The 24309-nt window shown below is 48.3% G+C and overlaps 2 protein-coding genes across 5 annotated transcripts in view; one reads left to right on the top strand and one right to left on the bottom strand.

Moving 5' to 3' along the window:
• Positions 1-3304, bottom strand: part of dnah5 (dynein, axonemal, heavy chain 5) — a 165947-nt gene extending 162643 nt beyond the window's left edge. The window contains exon 1 of the mRNA XM_066683026.1: positions 3179-3304. Within this exon, the coding sequence (XP_066539123.1) occupies positions 3179-3304 (126 nt within the window). The remainder of the gene's footprint in view (positions 1-3178) is intronic.
• Positions 3305-8404: 5100 nt separating this feature from the next.
• Positions 8405-24309, top strand: part of triob (trio Rho guanine nucleotide exchange factor b) — a 170566-nt gene continuing 154661 nt past the window's right edge. For 3 of the 4 annotated variants that reach the window (XM_066683021.1, XM_066683020.1, XM_066683023.1), the window contains exons 1-2: positions 8405-8544; positions 23215-23265. In XM_066683021.1, the coding sequence (XP_066539118.1) occupies positions 8475-8544; positions 23215-23265 (121 nt within the window). In that variant the 5' untranslated portion in view covers positions 8405-8474. The remainder of the gene's footprint in view (positions 8545-23214; positions 23266-24309) is intronic. The other variant, XM_066683022.1, reaches the window with a different exon arrangement.

The raw sequence follows: 24309 nt of genomic DNA, 5'->3' as shown, positions 1-24309 counted from the left end.
CACACAATCACATCTGTGGACAATAACACACTCACTCACCCAGTCGCTCAGACACTCACCCAGTCACTCAGGCACTCACCCAGTCGCTCAGACACTCACCCAGTCACTCACACAATCACATCTGTGGACAATAACACACTCACTCACCCAGTCGCTCAGACGCTCACCCAGTCACTCAGGCACTCACCCAGTCGCTCACACACTCACCCATTCACTCACACACTCACCCAGTCGCTCACACAATCACATCTGTGGACAATAACACACTCACTCACCCAGTCGCTCAGACGCTCACCCAGTCACTCAGGCACTCACCCAGTCACTCAGGCACTCACCCAGTCGCTCAGACACTCACCCAGTCACTCACACAATCACATCTGTGGACAATAACACACTCACTCACCCAGTCGCTCAGACGCTCACCCAGTCACTCACACACTCACCGAGTCGCTCAGACGCTCACCCAGTCACTCACACTCACCCAGTCACTCAGGCACTCACCCAGTCGCTCAGACACTCACCCAGTCGCTCAGACGCTCACCCAGTCACTCACACTTACCCAGTCACTCACACAATCACATCTGTGGACAATAACACACTCACTCACCCAGTCACTCAGACACTCACCCAGTCACTCAGACACTCACCCAGTCGCTCACACACTCACCCAGTCACTCACACACTCACCGAGTCGCTCAGACACTCACCCAGACACTCAGACACTTTCACACTCACCCAGTCTCTCACACTCACCCAGTCTCTCACACTCATCCAGTCACTCACACTCACCCAGTCTCTCACACTCATCCAGTCTCTCACACTCACCCAGTCTCTCACACTCATCCAGTCACTCACACTCACCCAGTCTCTCACACTCATCCAGTCTCTCACACTCATCCAGTCACTCACACTCACCCAGTCTCTCACACTCACCCAGTCTCTCACACACTCACCCAGTCTCTCACACACTCACCCAGTTGCTCACACACTCACCCAGTCGCTCACACACTCACCCAGTCGCTCACACTCATTCAGTCACTCACTCACCCAGACACTCCCACTCATCCAGTCACTCACTCACCCAGACACTCACACTCATTCAGTCACTCACCCAGACACTCCCACTCATCCAGTCACTCACACTCACCCAGTCTCTCACACACTCACCCAGTCGCTCACACACTCACCCAGACACTCCCACTCATCCAGTCACTCACACTCACCCAGTCGTTCACTCACACACCCAGTCGCTCACAAACTCACAGTCACCCAGTCAGCTCAATCTCAGTCAGTTATTTTTATTTTCACCTATTGGTGGCATTGTTGTCTCAGAATGCACAGGGGCCTATTCCACAAAGAAGGATTTCTCAGTTAGCCAGCTAACTTAATCCTAAAGTCAAGCCTGCCCAACAGGAAAACAGCAGTGGGTGATACCTATTGGACAGTCCTCAACTTTGGGCTTAAGTTAGCTGGCTAAATGAGAAATCCTGATTTGTTGGATACCCGCCAGGAGTCTAACATATTCTTAACAGCTTCTAGTAATTTATTAAGAGCTGTTAAAAGCAACATGCTAACACCAAATATAAAATGCTGCAGTCATTTTTGTTTTAAAATAGGAGCAGATTTTTGTCCCAGCAACTCGTTTACTTTCCACATGTTTCTTTACATTGAAGACTACGTAACTTGAACATGATTATCCCTAGTGTCCATCTTAACAACATGTGTTCCAGTGGAGAGTTCCAGCGGTCAGCGCAGTGTTCTGGTCAGTGACTGCGGGTTAAACTTTAAACCGTACAGGGGACCCTGAGAGGTACGTCGTCAACTACATCAGCTTCTCTGCTGTAAATACAGTCCACACTGAAAATATGGATCAACTCAAAGTTCGAGAGGCCTCCAACTGCTCGACTGTAACAGCTGAAAACAGCAGGACCCTGAAGTGAGCCCGTGGTGTGAATCCCACTGCACTTTAACAGGTGTAGCCCCCACTGGAGGAGAAAGACCTGGAACAGCCTCGCTCACGGAGGCCGCCATTTCTGTATAAATAGAGCGTGGTTGCCATCTGCTGGTCTGTGTTAGTACTGCCCTCAGCCCCTTTAGCTCGAACTGAAGGTTCAAAGCTTGAGATTGAAATGAAACATAACAAGATATTTCAAATTAAAATAAGCGTAGGAAGGTTGTTGTTTTTTTAGTTGAATTTGAATTTTGATTCCATTTTAAATTTCATTCTGAAATTATTTCATGTATACTTTGGGGGCAGCACGGTGGCGCAGCAGGTAGTGCCGCAGTCACACAGCTCCAGGGACCTGGAGGTTGTGGCTTCAATTCCCGCTCCGGGTGACTGTCTGTGAGGAGTGTGGTGTGTTCTCCCTGTGTCTGCGTGGGTTTCCTCCGGGTGACTGTCTGTGAGGAGTGTGATGTGTTCTCCCTGTGTCCGCGTGGGCTTCCTCCGGGTGACTGTCCGTGAGGAGTGTGGTATGTTCTCTCTGTGTCCGCGTGGGTTAGCAATGACGGAGGCCCTATTCTCTCTGTTACAGGTCAGTGAAGCATCACAACTATTTCAAAACTATAATTTGAAGGTTAAAAATAGTGTATAGTGTTCCTTTAAGAGAGATAAAGGAGATTTACATTTTATAATGAAAAGAAAAAAATCAAGGTCTCAACTGAGCTTCTAACCAATGAGGATTAAGTTCTGTCTTCATCACGCCATCTCTGGGCTCGCGCAGCTCGTGGAGAGTAACTGCAGCGTCTGGTTCTGAAACCTTCAGCCGCCTTGCACTCGCGAGATTAGAACGGTGTATGACATCATGACGCGCCGGTGGCACAGATGCAAGTCTGACAAAAAACTAACCAGCACTGCCCAGTGCCGCGATCAGTCTGCACAGAGCCAGGTTCAATCAATCAGGTCTTCTCTTATCCATAACTCCACCCACTTGTGCACTTCTTTTCACTGGGTCCACCCACTAATAACTTTCTTATCACAGGCTATAACTGCTCATATATTTCTTATTACTGGCCCCGCCCACCCGTAATCACTCTGATTACTGGCTCCGCCCACCTGTACAACAAACCCCATTGATATATATATTTATATATCTATGATCGTTGGCTCCTCCCACCCGTACCTCTCTGACAACAGACCCCATTGATCTTTATCTCACTGATCACTGGCTCCGCCCACCTGTATCTCTCTGATGCTCTTTTCCCCGGAGGGCGCCGCTTGCCTCCTACGCGCGTTCCGGTTCCACAGCTCGCGCTCGCGCTCTCCGCGTGTCGGGGGCTTCAGGAGTTCGGCGCTTTGATCCATGCTCGTGTCGGTGTTCAGGTTCATGCGTTTAGAGCGCGCTGTGCACGCGCCGCTCTCCTCCTGCCGTAGACAACGAGCTCGTGTTGACTGTTGTCACGGAGACGAGGACGCGGAGGGATCCGGAAGGACAGGGAGTGACCAATCACTGACCTTCAAACAGTCAGTCAGAGACCACACGGGCTTCCTGGGGTTTCCACGGAGACGGAGTTCTCCGGCGAGAGGACACACACAATGACACACACACACACACACACACACACACACAGTGGGAGACACTGAGAGGGATCTGAAGTCAGACACAAGGACCCCAGTGAGGTCAGGTGTGGTGTCAAATCAATGTCATAACTAAGGGACGCAAAGAATATTAATTTATTTTCTGTAACAACAGATGTTGGTGTTGGTCCATCACAGGGCCTCACACACTCACCCACACACTCACACCTGTGAAGCCAATCCACCTAATAATGTGTTTGAGGAAGGAAAACACAGCGCCTCACAGGCAGTGACCCAAGGCAGGGACTGAACCCAGGACCCAGGAGCTGAGCTAGAGACACCACCTCCCACTCCACCGTGCTGCTCTACGAAGCCCCTAAAGTGACATGGTGGATTTATTTAACAAGTAGTGACCACTGTATAGTATTTTGAGTCCAGGAAATAATATATTCAAGCTTGGACCAAGGGACCTGCATTTGCAGCGCACACAAGTTTGATCAGCAGCAGAACAACCACAAAACTAACCTTTGAGATTAAGTCTAACACCGGATTCCAGTTGGTTAACGTCTTTCGTGGCCTCAAAATACTATATAGTGGCCACGACTTGCTAAATAAACCCACCATGCCACCTTAGGGGCTGTGTACTGACCCGGCTCAATGCCAGGTTGTACAGTTTTACATGTGTAAACATCCCTCTCGTGATCACAGAGGTGAACCACACAACCACAGAAAGAGGAGCTGTGTATTAGAGATCTTAATAATGCTCTCAGACTGTAATTATTCATTCTCCGATGTTTATTTCCTCCTTGATTTGAAAGCTGTCTGTGCACTAAGCTCAGGGAGATTTTCACAGTTTGGGGGCGGGGTCAGGGCCATTTCTGACAGTGAATGTTAATGGACCACTTGCACAATGTCTTCTTTCCGAACGACACGTCTGTTTACTTCCACCTAGCGCCTATCAACCCTTACCCTTCAGATCCTCTCGCCTGGTTCATTAGTTTACGGTGATTTTGTAACTAGTGTTTTTATTATTGTAGTGTATTTTATAGCATCTGTTTTACTTGTTCGGATATTTAATTGCTTTCCCAGAATGACAGATCACTCTGTGTAGCACTAGCATTGGGCTAACCGCTTAATCATCACCTGCAAGAAAAGCCAGCTCGACTACAGTTTCTATGACCATGACTACTGTACAGTCCAAACAGGAGAACAGGAAATGACAAGTTGTCTGATTTCTAATTTGAAAGCAGAAAAGAAAATCTCAAGGAAATAAAATCAGGGAAATGCTCCGACTGTTTGTTTTCTGCTGCTGTTGTTATGGCGACTCACTTTGACTGCTCTCCACTGCTCTCCCTGTTTCATCCAGCACAGAGAACAGACAGAGTCTAGGTAAAACAAACAGCGGGTTTACATCATAGTGATACATGATACACGTAGAGATTATGCCAAGTCCTGTCTGTCCAAGTTCAAAGTGTGCTTCAGAATGACTCCAAGACGTTCCACTCTCTGAATCTGAGTTGATCCAGACTCTCAGACTTGTCTTCACTTACCTTTACATGTACAGAGAGTTGACTGAAGCCATTCTCGTGTGTAAAACTGGGAACCCAGTGCTTAGAAAGAAAATAAACTCAGACACAAGGATGTGGCCTAGAAAAGCACTAATTAATTATGTAAGGAATTAAGGCTTTTCAAAACTGTGTAAATCCTGAGTCTGCATTTTTGTTGTCCTTAAATTATTTTTATATTTTACTGTATTTATGTGCAACAGCCACTGGATGCCTTGAATTTCCCTCTGGGATCAATAAAGATCTATCTCTCTAAACCAGAGCTTCTGCTCCTCGCTCCTCACTGCTGTGCGCTAGGGGTCGGGGTGAACAGCGAGCGGCTCATTATCATTTAAAGGAACAGGTGCTGAAAGCGGGCGTTCTGAACAGGGGCTGTTTACACAGGGGGAGAACACTGCTGTGGGGCCCGTGGGGTTTGGACCAAAGCAGATCACAGACAGTTTATTAATGGGGAATAAAACCCCTTTTACACTAGAGAGAATATTGAGAGCAATAGGAGGTGCACAAGCACCTGAAAAAAAAGACTCCTTGTTGGAGCACCGCCCACCGTCAGTGTGTATCATTTCATCAAAAGCAGATCCAGAGCTTCAGGCAGAACTTTAATATGTGGAAACAGCTGATTACGGGTGGCATGGTGGTGCAGCAGGTAGGTGTCACAGTCACACAGCTCCAGGGACCTGGAGGTTGTGGGTTCGAGTCCCGCTCCAGGTGACTGTCTGTGAGGAGTGTGGTGTGTTCTCTCTGTGTCCGCGTGGGTTTCCTCCGGGTGACTGTCGTGAGGAATGTGGCGTGTTCTCCCTGTGTCTGCGTGGGTTTCCTCCGGGTGACTGTCGTGAGGAATGTGGCGTGTTCTCCCTGTGTCTGCGTGGGTTTCCTCCGGGTGACTGTCTGTGAGGAGTGTGGTGTGTTCTCCCTGTGTCTGCGTGGGTTTCCTCCGGGTGACTGTCTGTGACGAGTGTGGTGTGTTCTCTCTGTGTCCGCGTGGGTTTCCTCCGGGTGACTGTCGTGAGGAATGTGGCGTGTTCTCCCTGTGTCTGCGTGGGTTTCCTCCGGGTGACTGTCTGTGAGGAGTGTGGTGTGTTCTCCCTGTGTCTGCGTGGGTTTCCTCCGGGTGACTGTCTGTGACGAGTGTGGTGTGTTCTCTCTGTGTCCGCGTGGGTTTCCTCCGGGTGACTGTCTGTGAGGAGTGTGGTGTGTTCTCCCTGTGTCTGCGTGGGTTTCCTCCGGGTGACTGTCTGTGAGGAGTGTGGTGTGTTCTCCCTGTGTCTGCGTGGGTTTCCTCCGGGTGACTGTCTGTGAGGAGTGTGGTGTGTTCTCCCTGTGTCTGCTTGGGTTTCCTCCGGGTGACTGTCTGTGAGGAGTGTGGTGTGTTCTCCCTGTGTCCGCGTGGGTTTCCTCCGGGTGACTGTCTGTGAGGAGTTTGGTGTGTTCTCTCTGTGTCTGCGTGGGTTTCCTCCGGGTGCTCCGGTTTCCTCCCACAGTCCAAAAACACACGTTGGTAGGTGAATTGGCGACACAAAAGTGTCTGCAGGTGTGTGTGAGTGAATGTGAGTGTGTGTGTTGCCCTGTGAAGGACTGGCGCCCCCTCCAGGGTGTGTTCCCGCCTTGCGCCCAATGATTCCAGGTAGGCTCTGACCCACCGCGACGCTGAACTGGATAAGGGTAACATAATGAATGAATGAATGAATGATTAAGCTCTGTGTAAAATAATCAATCTTCAGGTGAAATCCCTGGGCACTGGTGATGAGACACTGATGAGGATCCTGGGATTCTAAGTATTCGCATTGTGGTGATATTAATATAATATCTGATACTATATTTTGTGCTTGATGCCTGATGCACTAAGGGAGATGAATGTATCATCGTGTGCAGCGTGGTCCATTTAAACATGTTAATGGTAAGTACTAAAACACTTTTGTTGATTGGTGAATCTGCTGGAAAAAAGAATGTCAATTTTAATGATGATATTAAGGTACAAATTGATAGGGCTCAGAGTTAATACATGAGGATTAGGGCTTGCTGTAGGCTTTAGAAAACAAGTGCTAAACCTAAGATATGTAAATCAGCTTTTGGATTGGCTGGTGTTTCAGTTGGTATTTTCTCAGGAACTGTGAGCTAGTGTTGGGGAGTAATGGGACACATGTGATGGCTTTCTGGTAAATGTACTGTAGTATAGTGCACTGTAGTGTTCGGCAGTGTAGTAAGGTTGTGTTTGGGCATTGTCCTGGGCACGAGCCTTTAACAATGAAAGCATGAGCTGAGTCAGACTTCTCTGGCTGTAATACTGTGGAAGAGCCAGGAGGGGGCGACATAGGACAGCTTTATCAAGTATAATCTCTCCACAGACACCTACCTGTATCCACACACACACTTTTAGGGAATTTAGTTGCTTCAAAGTGTGCCCACTCTGTGACTGGGTGAGTGTGTGAATGACTGGGTGAGTGTGTGTATCTGTCCAGAGGTGTGTGTGGGTGAGTGGCTGGGTGAGTGTGTGTATATCTGTCCAGAGGTGTGTGTGTGAGAGAGAGTGACCGGTTGAGTGTGTGAGTGATTGTTTGAGTGTGTTAGTGATCAGTTGAGTGTGTGAATGACTGGGTGAGTGTGTGCATATCTGTCCAGAGGTGTGTGTGTGTGTGTGAGAGAGAGAGAGAGAGAGAGAGAGAGTGACTGGGTGAGTATTTGAAGCAGGCTTAAACAACTGCTGTAGGGTGAATAGACAGATACTCGCACATGCGTTAGTGTTTATGACATCACTATAGATATAATCTTTGTGTCATGTAGATAAGCCCAACATCTATCCAATAGGAAAAGAGCTGAGGGACTTACTGGACAGTCCTCCGATTTGGACTATTGAATTAGCTAGATAACCTAAGCCCAGGTTTGACTGCTGTCCAGTTGGACTTATTTAACTCTAGGCTTATGACATCCTACTAATATCCTGGGATTCCAAGTATCCTAAGGATTTCTCCCTTTAACCACTTTAACTCTAACCAGAAAACCTCAACTCTAACGTGTCCAACAGTGAAAGAGCCGAGGGACATTCCCGGTGGGACAGTCCCCCAGTCTGGGCTGAAGTTATCCGGCTAACTGTGGAATCTCCCACATCTCCGGAGCCCCTGAACGCACGGGATAACAACACAGCATCTCCGCCCCCCTCAGCATTCTGCAGCGCGAGCTCGAGCGCGTGGCGCCCCCTGCCGGAGCTCGAGCCTTCACCATACACACACACACACACACACACACAAACAGTCAAGATGGAGGGTCTCCGCTCTGTGAGTGAAGACACGCACACACGGCTCGTTTCTCCGTGAAAAGAGCGAGGGCTCCCTCCTCTCTCCCCGCCTCTCGGAGCAGGGACCACGGCGCCGCAGCTCTCCACGCACCGCGAAGCCATGAGCGCGGGAGACGCGGACGACGCGTCCAGGGACGGAGGAGCGGACATAGCGGCGTTCTTCAAATCCGGTAAGACCACTAGAGTGACCAGGGGGCGGCCGGGGGAGGTGTGTGCACGAGCTCGTGTTTTCACCATTTTATTTATTTGTTTATTGTTTTTTTTGCCCTTTTACACCGTCGTTTTAACAGAGTCGGGGGTGGGAAGGGGTTCGTGCGAACAAAGCCCCCGTGGGTGTGTTGGTGTGGGGGGTGTGGAGCTAGCGACAGCGCGTCTGCAGATGTGACCGTGTGGCTGCGAGTGTGGGCCCCAGGTGGAGGAAGGTGCAGCATGTCAGCCCTCGAGCAGCTCTGGGATGGGTTGTGTTTCCCTTGGCTGCCTGTCTCCGCTTCCTTGTCTCCCCCTGTCCCCTTTCCTGTTCCTCTTCCCCCCCTGTCCTACCTCCACTTCTCTGTTCCCAGTCCCCCTGTCCTGCCTCTGGTTCCCAGTTCCACTGACTGGCCTCCTGTTGCCAGCCCCCTGCCCATAAACCCACGTCAGTGTCTGCGAGAGGCTAGAGGCTATAATACGAAGCTGAAGCACGGTCGTGTTGCGACAACTATATCTTTTTGGAGATATGACAAAACACTGAACTTTATTATTATTATTATTATTCATTCATTATCTGTAACCCTTATCCAGTTCAGGGTCGCGGTGGGTCTGGAGTGTACCCGGAATCACTGGGAGCAAGGCGGGAACACACCCTGGAGGGGGCGCCAGTCCTTTAGAGGGTGACACACACTCACACATTCACTCACGCCGCCGTGCCGCCCTATTATTATTATTTTTATTAATTGCAAGAACATACTGTAGCAACAAATATATGTTAAAGACTTATTTTATGATCAATTTAACAGTTTAAAAAGTTCAGTTGAAACCAACAAATGTTTGTAAACGTTTTATTATTTTGTAAACAACTGTAACTTATGACTCAAATTATGACTGATTTTGTATAAAATAAACAATGTAACATAAATATAAAGTGCAGAAAATGTAGAGCATACTTATAAACAACAAATATAAAAATGATAATAACAAGAATAATCATAATAGAATTATAATAACAATTAATAATAATCCAGAACAGCTGCCGTGCTGAGTGGGTCTGGTCTGTGTGGAGTGGGTCTGGTCTGTGCTGAGTAGGTGTGGTCTGTGTGGAGTGGGTGTGGTCTGTGCATAGTGGGAGTGGTCTGCAGGATGTGGGTGTGGTCTGTCTGGAGTGGGCGTGGTCTGTGGGGGTTGTGGTGGGCTAGGGGGGTTTAGTGAGTATTATCAGTGGGTGTTTGTTTGTGTGTGGTTCTGACCTGCCCTCTTTAAGCAGTGCTGAAGTTCCTTGATTCCCGAAGCACCTCTGGCGGCTGTTCTAGAGTCAGCTGTTTGTCTGCTCTCTGTCAGCTGTCTCAGTAGTGCCAGGTGCTCCAGAGGATGGGTTGTGGTCAGGGTTTGACAGCAGGGTTTTTCAGTGTGTGTGTGTGTGTGTGTGTGTTAAAACATAACCGAGAGGCAATGCACCGATTGGATATATTAATACATATGTGTGTGTGATTGATACAGTGATATATTAACCATTATTATAAATTAATATGAAACGGAAAAAAAAATTCAATTGCATCATAATGGCGTGTGCTGTTGCTGTGGTTACGTTGTTGTTTTTTTCAGTAACATACAGCTATGAGCCTTCCGGAGTCGACCCTGTTTTTCGGCTCCTGCTGCTGGAGTCCGTGGAATTGACCAAGACAGCACCGTTTCCTAGCCCTGTCCCCGACACTTTACTTCGTATTTCGCCCCCGAATCCCATAGCGCCTTTTAACCAGAGAAATAAACAACTGCGAAATCTCGTTTACGCTGAGGAAGCATTGGGAGTTCAGCCTATTATTTGACTCTTAGCACCACTCTGCTGCCCCCTAGTGTTGAGGAGATGAGTCACTGTAAAGAATGTCGATATTTCATGATTGTCGACTTTTTGAGGGACAGACGCCCCCTTGCCCTGCCACCTCCGTTATTCAGTGACGTTGAGGTCAGGGCTCTGTGTGAACTGTCGTTTTTTTTCCTCAAACATGTAGCTCCACCTTAAAATACACAAAGCTTCTGATCGTAAACAAACCAGAGAGAACAGTGTTTCCCCACAGTCGTAGACGTATACAGTACGGTTTGTTAGTAAAAGATATGTTCTGGAGCAAGAACCCCACTTCACTTTGTCCTCAAATTTGCAGATGGATCTCTGTCACTCTGGAGACCACAGGTCTGTTTCTCCCCAGACTAAAGGTAGGTGGATGTACCCTTGTAGCTGAGGCTTGGCACAGGGCATGTATGGTGACCTTAGGCTGCAGCTATTCCAGAGCGTCCCTTTGTATTGGCAGTGGATTACTATAGAGATTATTAATGTATTAACCCATCTGTAGTAATGAAGGCTTAATACGAAGCCCTCTTACTTCCGGTTTTTGTGTGTTTTGTTGAGGACGCTATGATCTTGCGCTCTACACATCCTTCAGGGAAATCCAGGCATAGCTATTTGCATACTGCAATCAAACTGGAATTAAAGGATGCTCACCAAATGAGTTGGCCATAGAAATAATGAACTTTCTAATAATCTCAGTGTAATCAACCCAGAATGTGACTCAGATAGGAGGCCACTGCTCGGTCTCCGTTCCTCCAGTTGGCCTCCTAATTGCTCTGGGCTGGTTAGACGCTCTGGCCTTGGCACCCAGGCCCAGTTCATCCCCATAGCTGATTTAAACACAATGTGCGTTTGGACATTTCCTCGTGGTCTTACTTTCCTGCTTAGCCTTGGTCACTGTGTAGGACCTTTTTGGACTTAACTTCTTGGGCTGCTACTCACCCCCGGTCAGTGTTGACCAAACTGGAATCATTACTGGCCACTCGGCTGTACACAGAGGAATTTGTTCTTGTATTTAGCCCAATCCGTGCAGTGAAACACACATTTACACACACTAGTGAACACTAGGGGGCAGTAAGCACACACGCCCGGATCGGTGGGCAGCTCTTGGCACAACATGCCTTGCTCAAGAGCACTTCAGTCATGACCTGTCGGCTCTGAGAAGCGAACCGGCAACCTTCCGGTTACACGCCCAGTTCCCTCACCACCACTCAATTGTAAAGTTAGTTTAAAAATATATATATAAATATTGACAAAGCCAATAGGTTCATGTTTGATTGTGATGTCATGCTTCTTGGTTTTTGGAAGATTTTCAGTGGATTTTATACTGATCATTATGAAATATATCATGATATACATTTTGGCCGTATCGTCCAGCCCTAACCTCACTATTTCAGACTAAAACCAGTATGTAAATTGGGTCAGAGGAATAGGTTTACCGTACCAACAAGGACACAACACTCACCTTAAAGAGAGGAATGCCAGAGCGGTGAGAGAGGCGCAGATCAGGCCTGGAGTCTCACCCTCCTGATGCAGTCTGCCTGATTTGGAGTAGCAGACGGCATCTTTGTCTTTGGAGAGTAGGAGAACTGGTTTGCCCTGTATATGAGGGAAAAGCAGGCCACGGACTTAATGTGTGTCGTGCATCTCCTCTGGCCTTCGGAGGATCAGTGATCCATTTTATCTCCCTCTGTCTCTGTTCCACAGCCGCACACACGACGCGTCGCTAGGCCTTTCTCAACACCCCATAAATAAATTTTGTTCGTATCGTCCAGCCATAAGCTGAGGGATGTTTTGCGGATGTTCTCGCCTTGTTTTTAGACGCAAAGCACCACAGGGAAATGCTTCTAACTAACTCTCTCACTCACTCACTCATTCACTCACTCACTCACTCATTCACTTACTCTCTCACTCACTCTCTCTCACTCACTCACTCTCTCACTCATTCACTTACTCACTCTCTCACTTACTCACTCACTCATTCACTTACTCACTCTCTCACTTACTCACTCATTCACTCACCCACTCATTCATTTACTCACTCACTCACTCACTCTCTCACTCATTCACTTACTCTTTCACTCACTCATTCATTCACTCACTTACTCACTCACTCATTCACTCACTTACTCACTCACTCATTCACTTACTCTCTCACTCACTCACTCACTCACTCACTCTCTCACTCATTCACTTACTCACTCTCTCACTCACTCATTCACTCACTCACTCATTCACTTACTCACTCACTCACTTACTCACTCACTCACTCATTCACTTACTCTCTCACTCACTCACTCACTCACTCACACATGTTCAACAACTGCTTCACAAGGGGCACTATTCAGCGTGTTGTATCAGTGGCTTTATAACTGTCATCAGAGTTAGACTTCACTCCTCAACTACAAAGTTACATAGTGTAATTTCTGCAGTGCTGTGCCTGGAGTAGCAATGACAGAGGCTCTATTCTCACTATTAGAGCTCAGTGGAGCACCACAGTGATTTAGAAGCTGTAATTTTAGGGTAAAAACACAATCTGTGGTTGCTTTAAACATCACCCATTTTAAACAGTAATTAATGGTACAGCGTTCCTGTTCAAACTTGTTCAAACTCTCTCATACAGGTTATGGTTTATTTCTAGTCTTGAGTTCCAGGCCACTTTCACTTTAACCTCAGTAGGGCCACTGCAGTGGAGCAAACAGTGTGGGAGAGGGTTTCTAATCTGAACCGAAACAGTGATATATCTGTGGACGGTCTGTTGTTGGTGTTGGTGACTAGTTTAATACGGGGGTCCCCACATAACGTGCGATTAGTGAGAGAATCATGACGTACTCCAGCGACTCCAGTAGAGCAGCCGACGACTGAAAGGCCTCCTGAGCTCCTTTGAAACCCTCAGTCTTGGAGCAGAAAGCGGAAACTCCTCAGAGCATCTCTGCCAGAAAGTGGCCTCCTGTGATGTGGCCGGTGCTGACAATTCCGCGCCGTTATCGTTTTCTGTTCTTTTGAAGTCTAACGCAATGCAAAGCAACGCTGCGGCTTCTGAATATTTATACTCCACTGCGGCGGCTCTGTGGACTCCGTCTCCACTGTAAAAGAAAGCCACAGGAATCTCCGCTGTGAAAGAGAACCCCGGAGGTCATTGTAACCCTTTCTCCGCACTTGGGTTGAACGGTCTGTTTTCTAGATCAAGGGTCCAGATGAAGTGTGAACGGCTTTCGTGGCGCGCTGGTGGGGTTCAGTGCTCGTGAGGAGCTTTCACTGTGTTCACTATCGAGTTTCTGTGCCCACGTAACGTATAGATCTCCCATGGTTTGATTATTTTGGCATTTCCCGGAGGTGATGGAGCGTACGCGTTTCCTGTAATCCAGAGTGGTGTTTTAACTCACGAGGGTCTTTCATGGTTAATTCACCGGCGGATTTTATTACATCTGTGTTAGAGGTTAGCTCAGAGAGCGCAGAGCGCTGCGGTTTGGATGCTGCCTAATTTCAGTCGTTCTGTACGATTACAGCGTTATAATAACACAGACAGTTTTCGGTTGTTATATGTTCACCGCAGGATATCAGCCTTGAGATCATTCTTTCCCTCTCCAGCACCAGTGCTACATGTAGTTACGGACTGGGCTACAGCCGTACAGCGCCTTTATTATTATTTCCTCCTTCATGCAGTGGCCAGGGTGGCGTCCTCCTTTAACAGCGACTGAACAAAGTCGGAAATTCCTAGACGTTCACCTCTGGTCATCCGCAAACAAACAGCAAGCACAGTGAAGTAACACACAGAGTTCTGATTCTGCTCGGGTTAATTTCACTCTGTGCGGCTCGAACGTGCACACGCCGGGACTCCTCTATCGGCAGAGTATCGGCAAAAGGAGAAAACACATTTGTGCCTGTTGCTTTAAATACTGACCGCCAAGACGCTGCTGTGTCTGATCCACTCTACACCAGCACAACACACACTAACACACCACCACCACGTCAGTGTCACTGCAGCGCTGAGAATGATCCACCACCACATCACACCTGCTCTGTGGGGGTCCTGAGCGCTGAAGGGACAGGGCGACAAGGGTGTAATAAAGTGTGCAGAGCAACTGGTGGACTACAGTGTGTAAGTGTAGAGAGGGGACAGTGAGAGGACAGTGGAGAGACAGAGGGGACAATGGAGAGAGGGGGACAGTGAGGGGACAGTGGAGAGAGAGAGGGGATAGTGAAGGGACAGTGAAGAGAGGGGGGGACAGTGGAGAGGTAGAGGGGACAGTGGAGAGAGACAGGGGATAGTGAAGGGACAGTGAAGAGAGAGGGGGGACAGTGAAGAGAGAGAGGGGACAGTGGAGAGATAGAGGGGACAGTGGAGAGAGAGAGGGCATAGTGAAGGGACAGTGGAAAGAGGGAGAGGGGACAGTGAAGGGACAATGGAAAGAGGGAGGATGGACAGTGAAGGGACAATGGAAAGAGGGAGAGGGGACAGTGAAGGGACAGTGGAGAGATAGAGGGGACAGTGGAGAGATTGAAGGGACAGTGGAAAGAGGGAGAGGGGACAGTGAAGGAATAGTGGAGAGAGAGAGAGAGAGAGAGAGAGAGAGAGAGAGAGAGGACAGTGGAGAGATAGAGGGGACAGTGAATGGACAGTGGAGAGATAGAGGGGACAGTGAAGGGACAGTGGAAAGAGGGAGAGGGGACAGTGAAGGGACAATGGGAAAAGGGAGAGGGAACAGTGGAAAGAGGGAGAGGGGACAGTGAAGGGACAGTGGAGAGAGAGAGAGGGGACAGTGGAGAGATAGAAGGGACAGTGGAAAGAGGGAGAGGGCACAGTGGAGAGAGAGAGAGGGGACAGTGAAGGGACAGTGGAAAGAAGGAGAGGGGACAGTGAAGGGACAGTGGAGAGAGAGAGAGGGGACAGTGAAGGGACAGTGGAAAGAAGGAGAGGGGACAGTGGAGAGAGAGAGAGGGGACAGTGGAGAGAGAGAGAGAGAGAGAGAGGGGGGACAGTGGAGAGAGAGAGAGGGGACAGTAGAGAGAGAGAGAGGGGAGAGTGAGGGGACAGTGGAGAGAGAGAGGACAGTGGAGAGATAGAGGGCACAGTGAATGGACAGTGGAAAGAGGGAGAGGGGACAGTGGAGAGAGAGAGGGGGGACAGTGGAGAGATAGAGGGGACAGTGAAGGGACAGTGGAAAGAGGGAGAAGGGACAGTGGAGAGAGAGAGAGGGGACAGTGGAGAGATAGAGGGGACAGTGAAGGGACAGTGGAAAGAGGGAGAGGGGACAGTGGAGAGATAGAGGGGACAGTGGAGAGATAGAGGGGACAGTGAAGGGACAGTGGAAAGAGGGAGAGGGGACAGTGAAGGGACAGTGGAGAGATAGAGGGGACAGTGAAGGGACAGTGGAAAGAGGGAGAGGGGACAGTGGAGAGATAGAGGGGACAGTGAAGGGACAGTGGAAAGAGGGAGAGGGGACAGTGAAGGGACAGTGGAGAGAGAGAGGGGACAGTGGAGAGATAGAGGGGACAGTGAAGGGACAGTGGAGAGATAGAGGGGACAGTGAAGGGACAGTGGAGAGAGAGAGGGGACAGTGGAGAGAGAGAGGGGACAGTGGAGAGATAGAGGGGACAGTGGAGAGAGAGAGAGAGAGAGAGAGGGGGGGACAGTGGAGAGAGAGAGAGAGAGAGGGGACAATAGAGAGAGAGAGAGAGAGAGAGAGAGAGAGGGGACAGTAGAGAGAGAGAGAGAGAGAGAGAGAGAGAGAGAGAGAGGGGACGTTAACTGAGCTGTGATGGTAAACTGTCTCCTGTTGTGAGTAACTGAAGGACCACAGGGTGGTGTGTTGTGTGTTGAGCCAGTGCACTCCTGTGGGGGTCGTCCTGTGGCTCTGCAGCAGTGATGCAGCATTGTGTCTCCAGATGTGGGGCAGTGGTGAGGAGAGGCTGAGGTTCCGTGCGGAAGAGTGCTGCCCCGTTTGTGGCTGATTATCTGCGCAGCGCGAGGAGGCTGCTGTGGCCTGGCGGCGTTGGAGATGGAAGCAGAAAGCTCAGTGTTACGTAATGCAGCTCTGCTCTGCTGAAAGCACGCTGTCTGATCCTGCTCTCTGCATAATAACGTGGCTGTGGGCTTTCTCCAGCTGATTTACAGCGAGCTTGGGTTCCACCTCCATCACAAAGCACCCAGCAGATCACTGGAGGAGAGGGTGGAGCACATTCAGGAACGCTGCGTTTCTCCCGGATTTCTCCAACAAGATCAGAGTCGACTTCTCTGCGTTCCTCGCCGGCCGAACTGGAATCTAAACATGGAATTGCTTCGCTTTGTCACACACTGAGGCCCAGAGGAGCAACAGTGAGATGGAGCCCAGGTGGTCTTGGTGGTTTCTCTTTCTCTCCATCTTTCTCTCTCTCTCCATCTCTCTCTACCTTCCTCTCTCTCTCTCTCTCTCTCTCTACCTTTATTTCTCTCTCTTTATGTTTATCTGTCTTCCTTTATCTCTCTCTCTACCTTTATTTCTCTCTCCATCTCTCTACCTTTATCTCTCTCTCTCTCTCTCTCTCTCTCTCTCTCTCTCTACCTTTATCTCTCTCTCTCACTCTCACTCTCTCTCTCTCTACCTTTATTTCTCTCTCTGTTTATGTTTATCTCTGTCTTCCTTTATCTCTCTCTTTCTCCACATTTAAAACTCTCTCCATGTCTCTCTCTACCTTTATCTCTCTCCATCTCTCTCTTTAAGTTTTTCTCTCTCTCTTTCAACCTTTATCTCTCTCTTAAACTGATCACTTCTTTCTCAAACCGATAGAGATATTTATTTCTGATTGTTTGCTATCTGGGGCAGTTTAGAAGGAAGTGCACGTCTGTCCTGCAGTGACCACACACTCTGTCCTCTCTCGGGGTCCAGGACCGTTTAAACAAGCCTCTCTCCACGTCCGGGCTGTGGTCACTCCGTCTGTATTTGGTGAGGATCTGTATCTGAGTGGTGAGGAGATCCGGGGCCGGGCTGTATTCGTGTTTTAGGGTCAGGAAGCCGTTCGGTTTGTTTTGGGAATGAGTTTGGTTTGTGCAGTGTTCCAGATGTGTTTTTGTTTGCGGTGTTTAAAGGAATTTTAAACTTTTTTGTCTCCTGAGCACCCCCTACCTGCTGCTGAGTGTAATTCACTTTTACAGTACTGTAAACCAACTCACGTAAACACGATCGGCACTCACACACACTCTTCCTGTGTCTCTCTCACAGACAAACACACACCTCTCTCACTCTCCCTTTTACTCACTCACTCATCCAGTGATGTTTACTAAAGTAGCGAATGGCTCTGGGGGGCGCTGTTTGATTTTGAACCGGGGGAATGTGTGTAATCGAATAAAATGATGTTGACTACAAGATAAAACCCATATATCACTCATAATACACACTGGACTGTGTCATTACAACCATAAAGTGTAACTTTGGTGGTACACTAGCCGTTATAACCACAGCAACCGACAGAAAAGCTAATGCTCCAATGCTAAAATCTGAGCTAATCCAACTAAAGTTAGCAGACGCTAGCACTCGCCCAGTAACTCTCAGTAACTCTCAAAACCGGATTATAACTCTGTACTCAACAAAGCTCGTGTTCTACAAACACAAAGTGTCAAACTTTAATCCACACAGCAACCGGCGAAAAGCACTTATTACCAGAATCAATGTCTAACGAGAAAAAGTGAGCTAATCCGGCTAAAGTTAGCAGCCGCAAACCCTTTCTCAATGCTCAGTGACTCCAAACTGATTATAACACTTTTATCACTAACTAACACTGCAAAACAAATACTTACTGCTCCAAACTGTGTCCTCAGGTCTGTTTCAGCTCACTCTACTGTGTACATTCAGTGCAGTATTAACCCTTGTACGGCCGCTCATTCTCTCTCTCTCTCTCTCTCTCTCTCTCTCTCTCTTTTTCTCCTCATTCTGCCATATAATGTCCGTACCGGGAATACCGAGCTAGATTCTTCTTGTAGCTAGGCAACCATCCACCTGTGAGCTATGTGCCATAAAGCATTACCCATTTCTTGCAAGAGTCCTCCACACATGATTCAGAAGTTGCTTAGTGCAGTAAACCAGCAGAGGACCCAGCGTAGCCCCAACAGAGGCTGTATTCTCCCTATTACAGTTGATGGTTGTTTGGGAAGCAGTGCTGGTCCTTGAGTGGGAATTATTAGGGTCAGTGTGTTGGTTAGTCTCTGGGCCAGCTGACACAGGGGACCCTTTTCAGGGTTCAGCTCTTGGGATCAGAGTGCCCCATGCTGCAGGCTTGTTGTGGGAATCGGCCTAAGTTTCTTTGGACGTGCAAAATCATTCTGCGTGTCCCATCGAGTGGAGCGCAGACTTCACAACCATAGATCACAATGGGCAGGATTACACCGTCGAAGATCTTCAGCCAGATTTGAACTGGAAGGTCAGTCTTGAGGAATTTGTTTTCAATTGAATAGAGGGCTCTGCAGGCCTTCTCTTTCAGCGCATCCACTGCCAGACCAAAGCCTCCTGAGGCACTGATTTTGAGCCCCAGGTACTTATAGGAGGGTGGTGTCTCCTAGATAGAAAACATATGTGCTTTCCTAAGATCTGGCTTTCTTTTGGGACATCGTGACTTTAGATTTATCAGGGTTTACTGTCAAGGTCTGGCAGAAGTTCTCCAAATGTTGCTGAAGCCCCTTTACAGTGGGTGGAAGCAGCACCAGGTCATCTGCGTAGAGGAGGAATTTAACTTCTGTTTCATTAAGCGTGAGGCCGGGAGATGCAGATTGCTCCAGTAACAGCACTAACTCATTGATACAGATGTTAAAGAGAGTAGGAGACGAGCTGCAGCCATGACACCACGCCCCTGAGTGAACCCCTCAGTCCTTTTATTACAAATCTTTACGACATGATGTCGTAGACTTTACCCGTCCGCCATCTTGGAGAATTTTATAATATAAACCTTCTTGCCAAATTGAATAACATGCTTAAAATTTGTAAAACATATGAGAGCTTTATTCATTCATTCATTCATTTTCTGTAAGAGCTTATCCAGATCCCTGGAGTTGTTGGGGTCCAGCTTGTCTCCACTCTTGTAGATTTGGGGGAAACAGCTGACATGAAGAACCAGACTGAACAGTGTTAGAAAGGGTTAATGGTACGACTGTTGCATCAGTGCTTAGTTCACACTATACCTCATTCTACTCTCTACTGGACAGTTCACACACACACACTCATTCACTCACACACACTGACACCTGTTGACAGTTTTACACACTCATTCATTCACCCACACACACTCACACCTGTGGATAGTTCACACTCACTCATTCACTCACACACACTCATACCTGTGGACAGTTTCACACACTCACCCATTCCATGAGAGAACGCATGAGTGACTGGGTGAGGGATGTGAATCCTAAGGGTGGATCTGAAAGTCTCAGGACTGAGGTCCGACGGCCCGAGGCAGTGGCCTTTAAACAGACAGAGACACACACACACACACACACACACACACACACACACAATGACACGAGTCTCTCCAGTGTCCTCATTTATTCGAGCACATACCCCCTTCTCCACCCTTAACCCTGGAGAGAAATACAGCCCCACACTACGAACCCCCTTCCTCTGTGCGGCTGTTATTGATAAGGCCTGGGCTGCTGTATGTGTAACGGTGATAAAGGTATACGTCAGCATCAATCAAACCCACAGCAAGCCGTTCCGTTTGGATGGAAATGGGCTTAAGGAAATCATTCATTCCCGCGGCCTGCGGGCTCTGCCTGGGGCTATGGACGAGAGCACCGCGCCAGCTCAGCGGAGACCAGTGAAGCGCAAAGCCTCTCTGATCGAGGCTGATATCGGACTCATTAGCGCCGGAGCGGCCAATCCCAGATGAGTGGAGATGCCTGTGTGATGGGGAGGTGGGCGGGTCGGTTCTGGATGACCAATCAGGGCACAGTGTGGTCCAGCAGCGCCTTATCAGTCCTTGTCAGTTCTCCTGTGTAAAAATAGAGGGTGGAGGATTTTAAAGTCTGATTAAATCACTGAGCATCAGCAAGGATGTGCTCAGACTGGTGCTACACCACAACACACACACACACACACACAGTGTTTCTACAGCCAGAGTCTTGCATTCAGAAAACCTGAGGGCTGTTGCTAGGGCTTTTCTCTTAAATCAAGTGACTAATGCTATGTTACCGTTCAGTTGTGTACACACAGTTTGCAGAACTGAAAGAGGATGGAGTGGAGCAGCTGCACATGAGGCTAAGGTCACCACGCCCAGTGCCGAACATGGGCTAGAGGGGTATAAGCCCAGCACTGGGCTGCGGTGCAGTGGCTCTGTTCCATGGAGTGATCCATCTGAGCTGGAGTGGCTCATTTGGTCGATTGTTAAGCGCGGAACATCAGAACCTGAACTCACTGATCTCCTTGTGGCGATGAATGCCATCAAATCCTCACAGAAATGTTCCAACATCAAGTCGTTTCAGTTTTTGAAAGCAGTCAAAGTCGCACAAACAAGGCCCATGAGAAAGGTTTGTTTGAAGACTCTCGCTATCGTTGGAGCCTAGTGAAGAAATAATGGCAAGTGGCGAGACCCTCTCTGTTTTTAAAATGGGCTCAGATTGTGTACACACTTAAAAAAGACCGTTCTTCAAAGGTTCTTGATTAAAACCTTGGTTCTGTACAAAAGCATGAGTCCAGTATCGATGCATTAGTCTGTTTAGGGCTTGATACGGAGAACATGCGCTGTTAGCCCCTGTAGCATGAGCTGCGTCTGGTGCTCTGCCTCCGCTTCTGTTTACGGTCACCACCCATTGTGTGTGTCGTCATGGCAACGTGGCAGTCAGCTAATCCTAGTGATTCATGTTGAATTATAGTAACAATTTCAATTAAAAATGGGTCATATTGCCGTGGGTTAATGGTAGCTAAGCAACAGAAATAAAAAGTTAAAAAATGGTGAAAAATTATTCATTCATTCATTATCTGTAACCGCTTATCCAGTTCAGGGTCACGGAGGTCCAGAGCCTACCCGGAATCATTGGCACAAGGTGGGAATACACCCTGGAGGGGGCGCCAGTCCTTCACAGGGCAACACACACACTCACACATTCACTCACACACTCACACCTACAGACAATTTTAAGTCGCCAATCCACTTACCAACGTGTGTTTTTGGACTGTGGGAGGAAACCCACGCAGACACAGGGAGAACACACCACACTCCTCACAGACAGTCACACGGAGGAAACCCACGCAGACACAGGGAGAACACACCACACTCCTCACAGACAGTCACCCTGGAGGAAACCCACGCAGACACAGGGAGAACACACCACACTCCTCACAGACAGTCACCCGGAACGGGAATCGAACCCACAACCTCCAGGTCCCTGGAGCTGTGAGACTGCGACACCTACCTGCTGCACCACCATGCCGCCCTGGTGAAAAATTAAATCCACAAAAAATTAAAATGGGAAAAAAATAATCCAGAATTTGTGGAAAAATGAAAAAGGATTCCTAGAGCCGTCTGTGTTGATATGGTACATGAGGGAAATGGTTCCTCAGACGGAGGGAGGGTGTGGTGTCCTCTTTGTATCTTTACAACGTCCGTTTCTAAAGAGAGAGGAGCCACATCTAACCATTTCACCACACAAAGAACCACCTCAGAACACTAATCGTTCCACGCAGAACTTTAAGCTCGAACCCTTGTAGAACCTGCTGTCTGAGGGCGATTCCTTCTGAGTGAGTCAGGTTTGTGTTTGAACGAATCCTGATTAATTCTGAATTATTTTTTTATTTAAAGAAAGTAAACTGTGGTGTGACGAGGCTCTTCTCAGAAAATCCCTCACGGCGTCTGGAGACTGGAGCAAATCAGACGTCAGAAAAAAGGAAAAGGTGACGAGGAGCGTGGACTGGTCCTGATTGTTGTGTTCTTCCTGTGTCTGTGAGGGTTTCGTCCCAGAGCCCAACCCTAACCCCAACCTTAGCCCAGAATCACTCTATTCCTATGTGAGTGTGTGTGTGTGTGTGTGCGACGGGGTGAATGTCCAATGACTTGTCCAGGGTGTGTTCCTTCTTTGTGCCCATTGTATCTGGGTCAGCAGCAGACCAACTTTGACCATGCTGAGGATGAAGTGGTGACAGGAGATGAATGAATGAATGAATGAAACTTTTAATGAGTGGCAGCAGAGTCTGAAAAAAAATAAATTTAATGGTTTGTCTGCAGATGGAAGCTGTCCTCTCTCTCTCTCATACACACACACACACTAACTCTCTTTAGACCCGGCCTTGTTTGTTTGGATTAGTTTTGCTCGTCCTGGGCTTGAGCCTGGTATAAGCAGATTTCTGAGCTGAGGGGGGAACGTATGTATATATGTGTGTGTGTGTGTGTGTGTGTGTATGTTTACCTGTGGCTGATGCTTCTTATAGACGCCTCAGTGCAGTGAAACACTGCTCAGATTGAGTCAGATTCTTACAGAAGTGAGTTGTGACCCAGTGCCAGACCTTTTCATCTGAAGTGACCACAATCAGAACTGGAGTTAGACCTGAGACTGGACCGTCCCTTCACTCTCTGTCTACACGTCTCTGCCTGGAGTATGACGTCCTGCGTGAGCACAAAGCGGTTTGAGCTGTGGAGTGTAAACGGGCCCAGTGTTCTAACACGTGGAAGGCGGGTTATGCCACATGTCTCGTGTCGTTAAAGTTCAGAGCTCCACAACAAAGCATTTCAACAACCTCCTTCATCTCCTTGAAGTCTGAGCCTACTTTATATTCATCTCTCTCTCTCTATCTCTCTCTCTCTCTCTCACTCACTCACTCTCTCGCTTTCTGGTTTCTTGCAGACTGCGCTCTTCCAAAGTGTGAACCCAAGCTGGATTTGGCCGGACACACGGGTGAGTGACTGGACCACATGGCGCGCTTTGATTGTGTCTTTAGTCGTGATTAATAAGCGGGAGCCAAGCAGTCGCCTCTTGTTTTTATGTTCATTGTCCACCAGGGGCGTTCTGAGACTGTACTGGAGTACACACACACACACACACACACGCACACACAGAGTTTAGAGGGGCACAGGGGAAGTCGTAGGACCACAACTGTGCCTCCAGCTGAAAGCCTGTTAAACACATAATATTTGAGCAAGGATGAGAAACGAAGAACAAATAAACACTAAAGAAATTTGTATGAATTCCATTTATTTTGATGATTATTTATGATTTTTTTTCCTGAAACACATCACAGAGAAAGTGGAAGAGAGATTTGTAGTTGTTCACCTTCTGCTGTTGTGAACTGAACCTTGGTGTGGCCCGAACACCAGGAAACACACAGTGCTTTAGTGTAATGTGTGTTTTGTGGGGATTATTCTGTTGTAAGCGACTGTAAATAAACAGCTGTCGTTGCCTGATTCCTTTTGAATGTTTACAAAAGTTCATTATTTTGGGCAAAAATTGCTTGGCTCTGACAGAAAGTATTTGCTTCTCAAGCTTTTCGGAAGTCACTGGTGCATTGTGGGAAATGTAGTGAATGTGTGTGGTGTGTTCTGTTTTTCTGCAGCAATCCACTGTGATTTTAGTGCAGCACAGTAACATTGTATTTGGGAATGTGTCCCTTTAAATTGGGTCTAATAAGGGCCCTGGTGTCCCCTCTCTCTCTCCACTATTTCAGCTCCCTCAGCTCTCTCAGCAAAGAGAGGGGACAGTGAGGGGACAGTGGAGAGAGAGAGAGAGAGAGGGGACAGTGGAGCTGAGAGAGGGGACAGGGAGGGGACAGTGGAGCTGAGAGAGGGGACAGTGAGGGGACAGTGGAGAGAGAGAGAGAGGGGACAGTGGAGCTGAGAGAGGGGACAGGGAGGGGACAGTGGAGCTGAGTGAGGGGACAGTGGAGCTGAGAGACTGGACAGTGAGGGGACAGTGGAGCTGAGTGAGGGGACAGTGGAGCTGAGT

The sequence above is a fragment of the Hoplias malabaricus genome, chromosome 10, assembly GCF_029633855.1.
Source record: "Hoplias malabaricus isolate fHopMal1 chromosome 10, fHopMal1.hap1, whole genome shotgun sequence".
Lineage (NCBI taxonomy): Eukaryota > Metazoa > Chordata > Actinopteri > Characiformes > Erythrinidae > Hoplias > Hoplias malabaricus.
The sequence above is the reverse complement of the archived record's forward strand: the minus strand, read 5'-3'. Positions and strand labels throughout refer to the sequence as shown.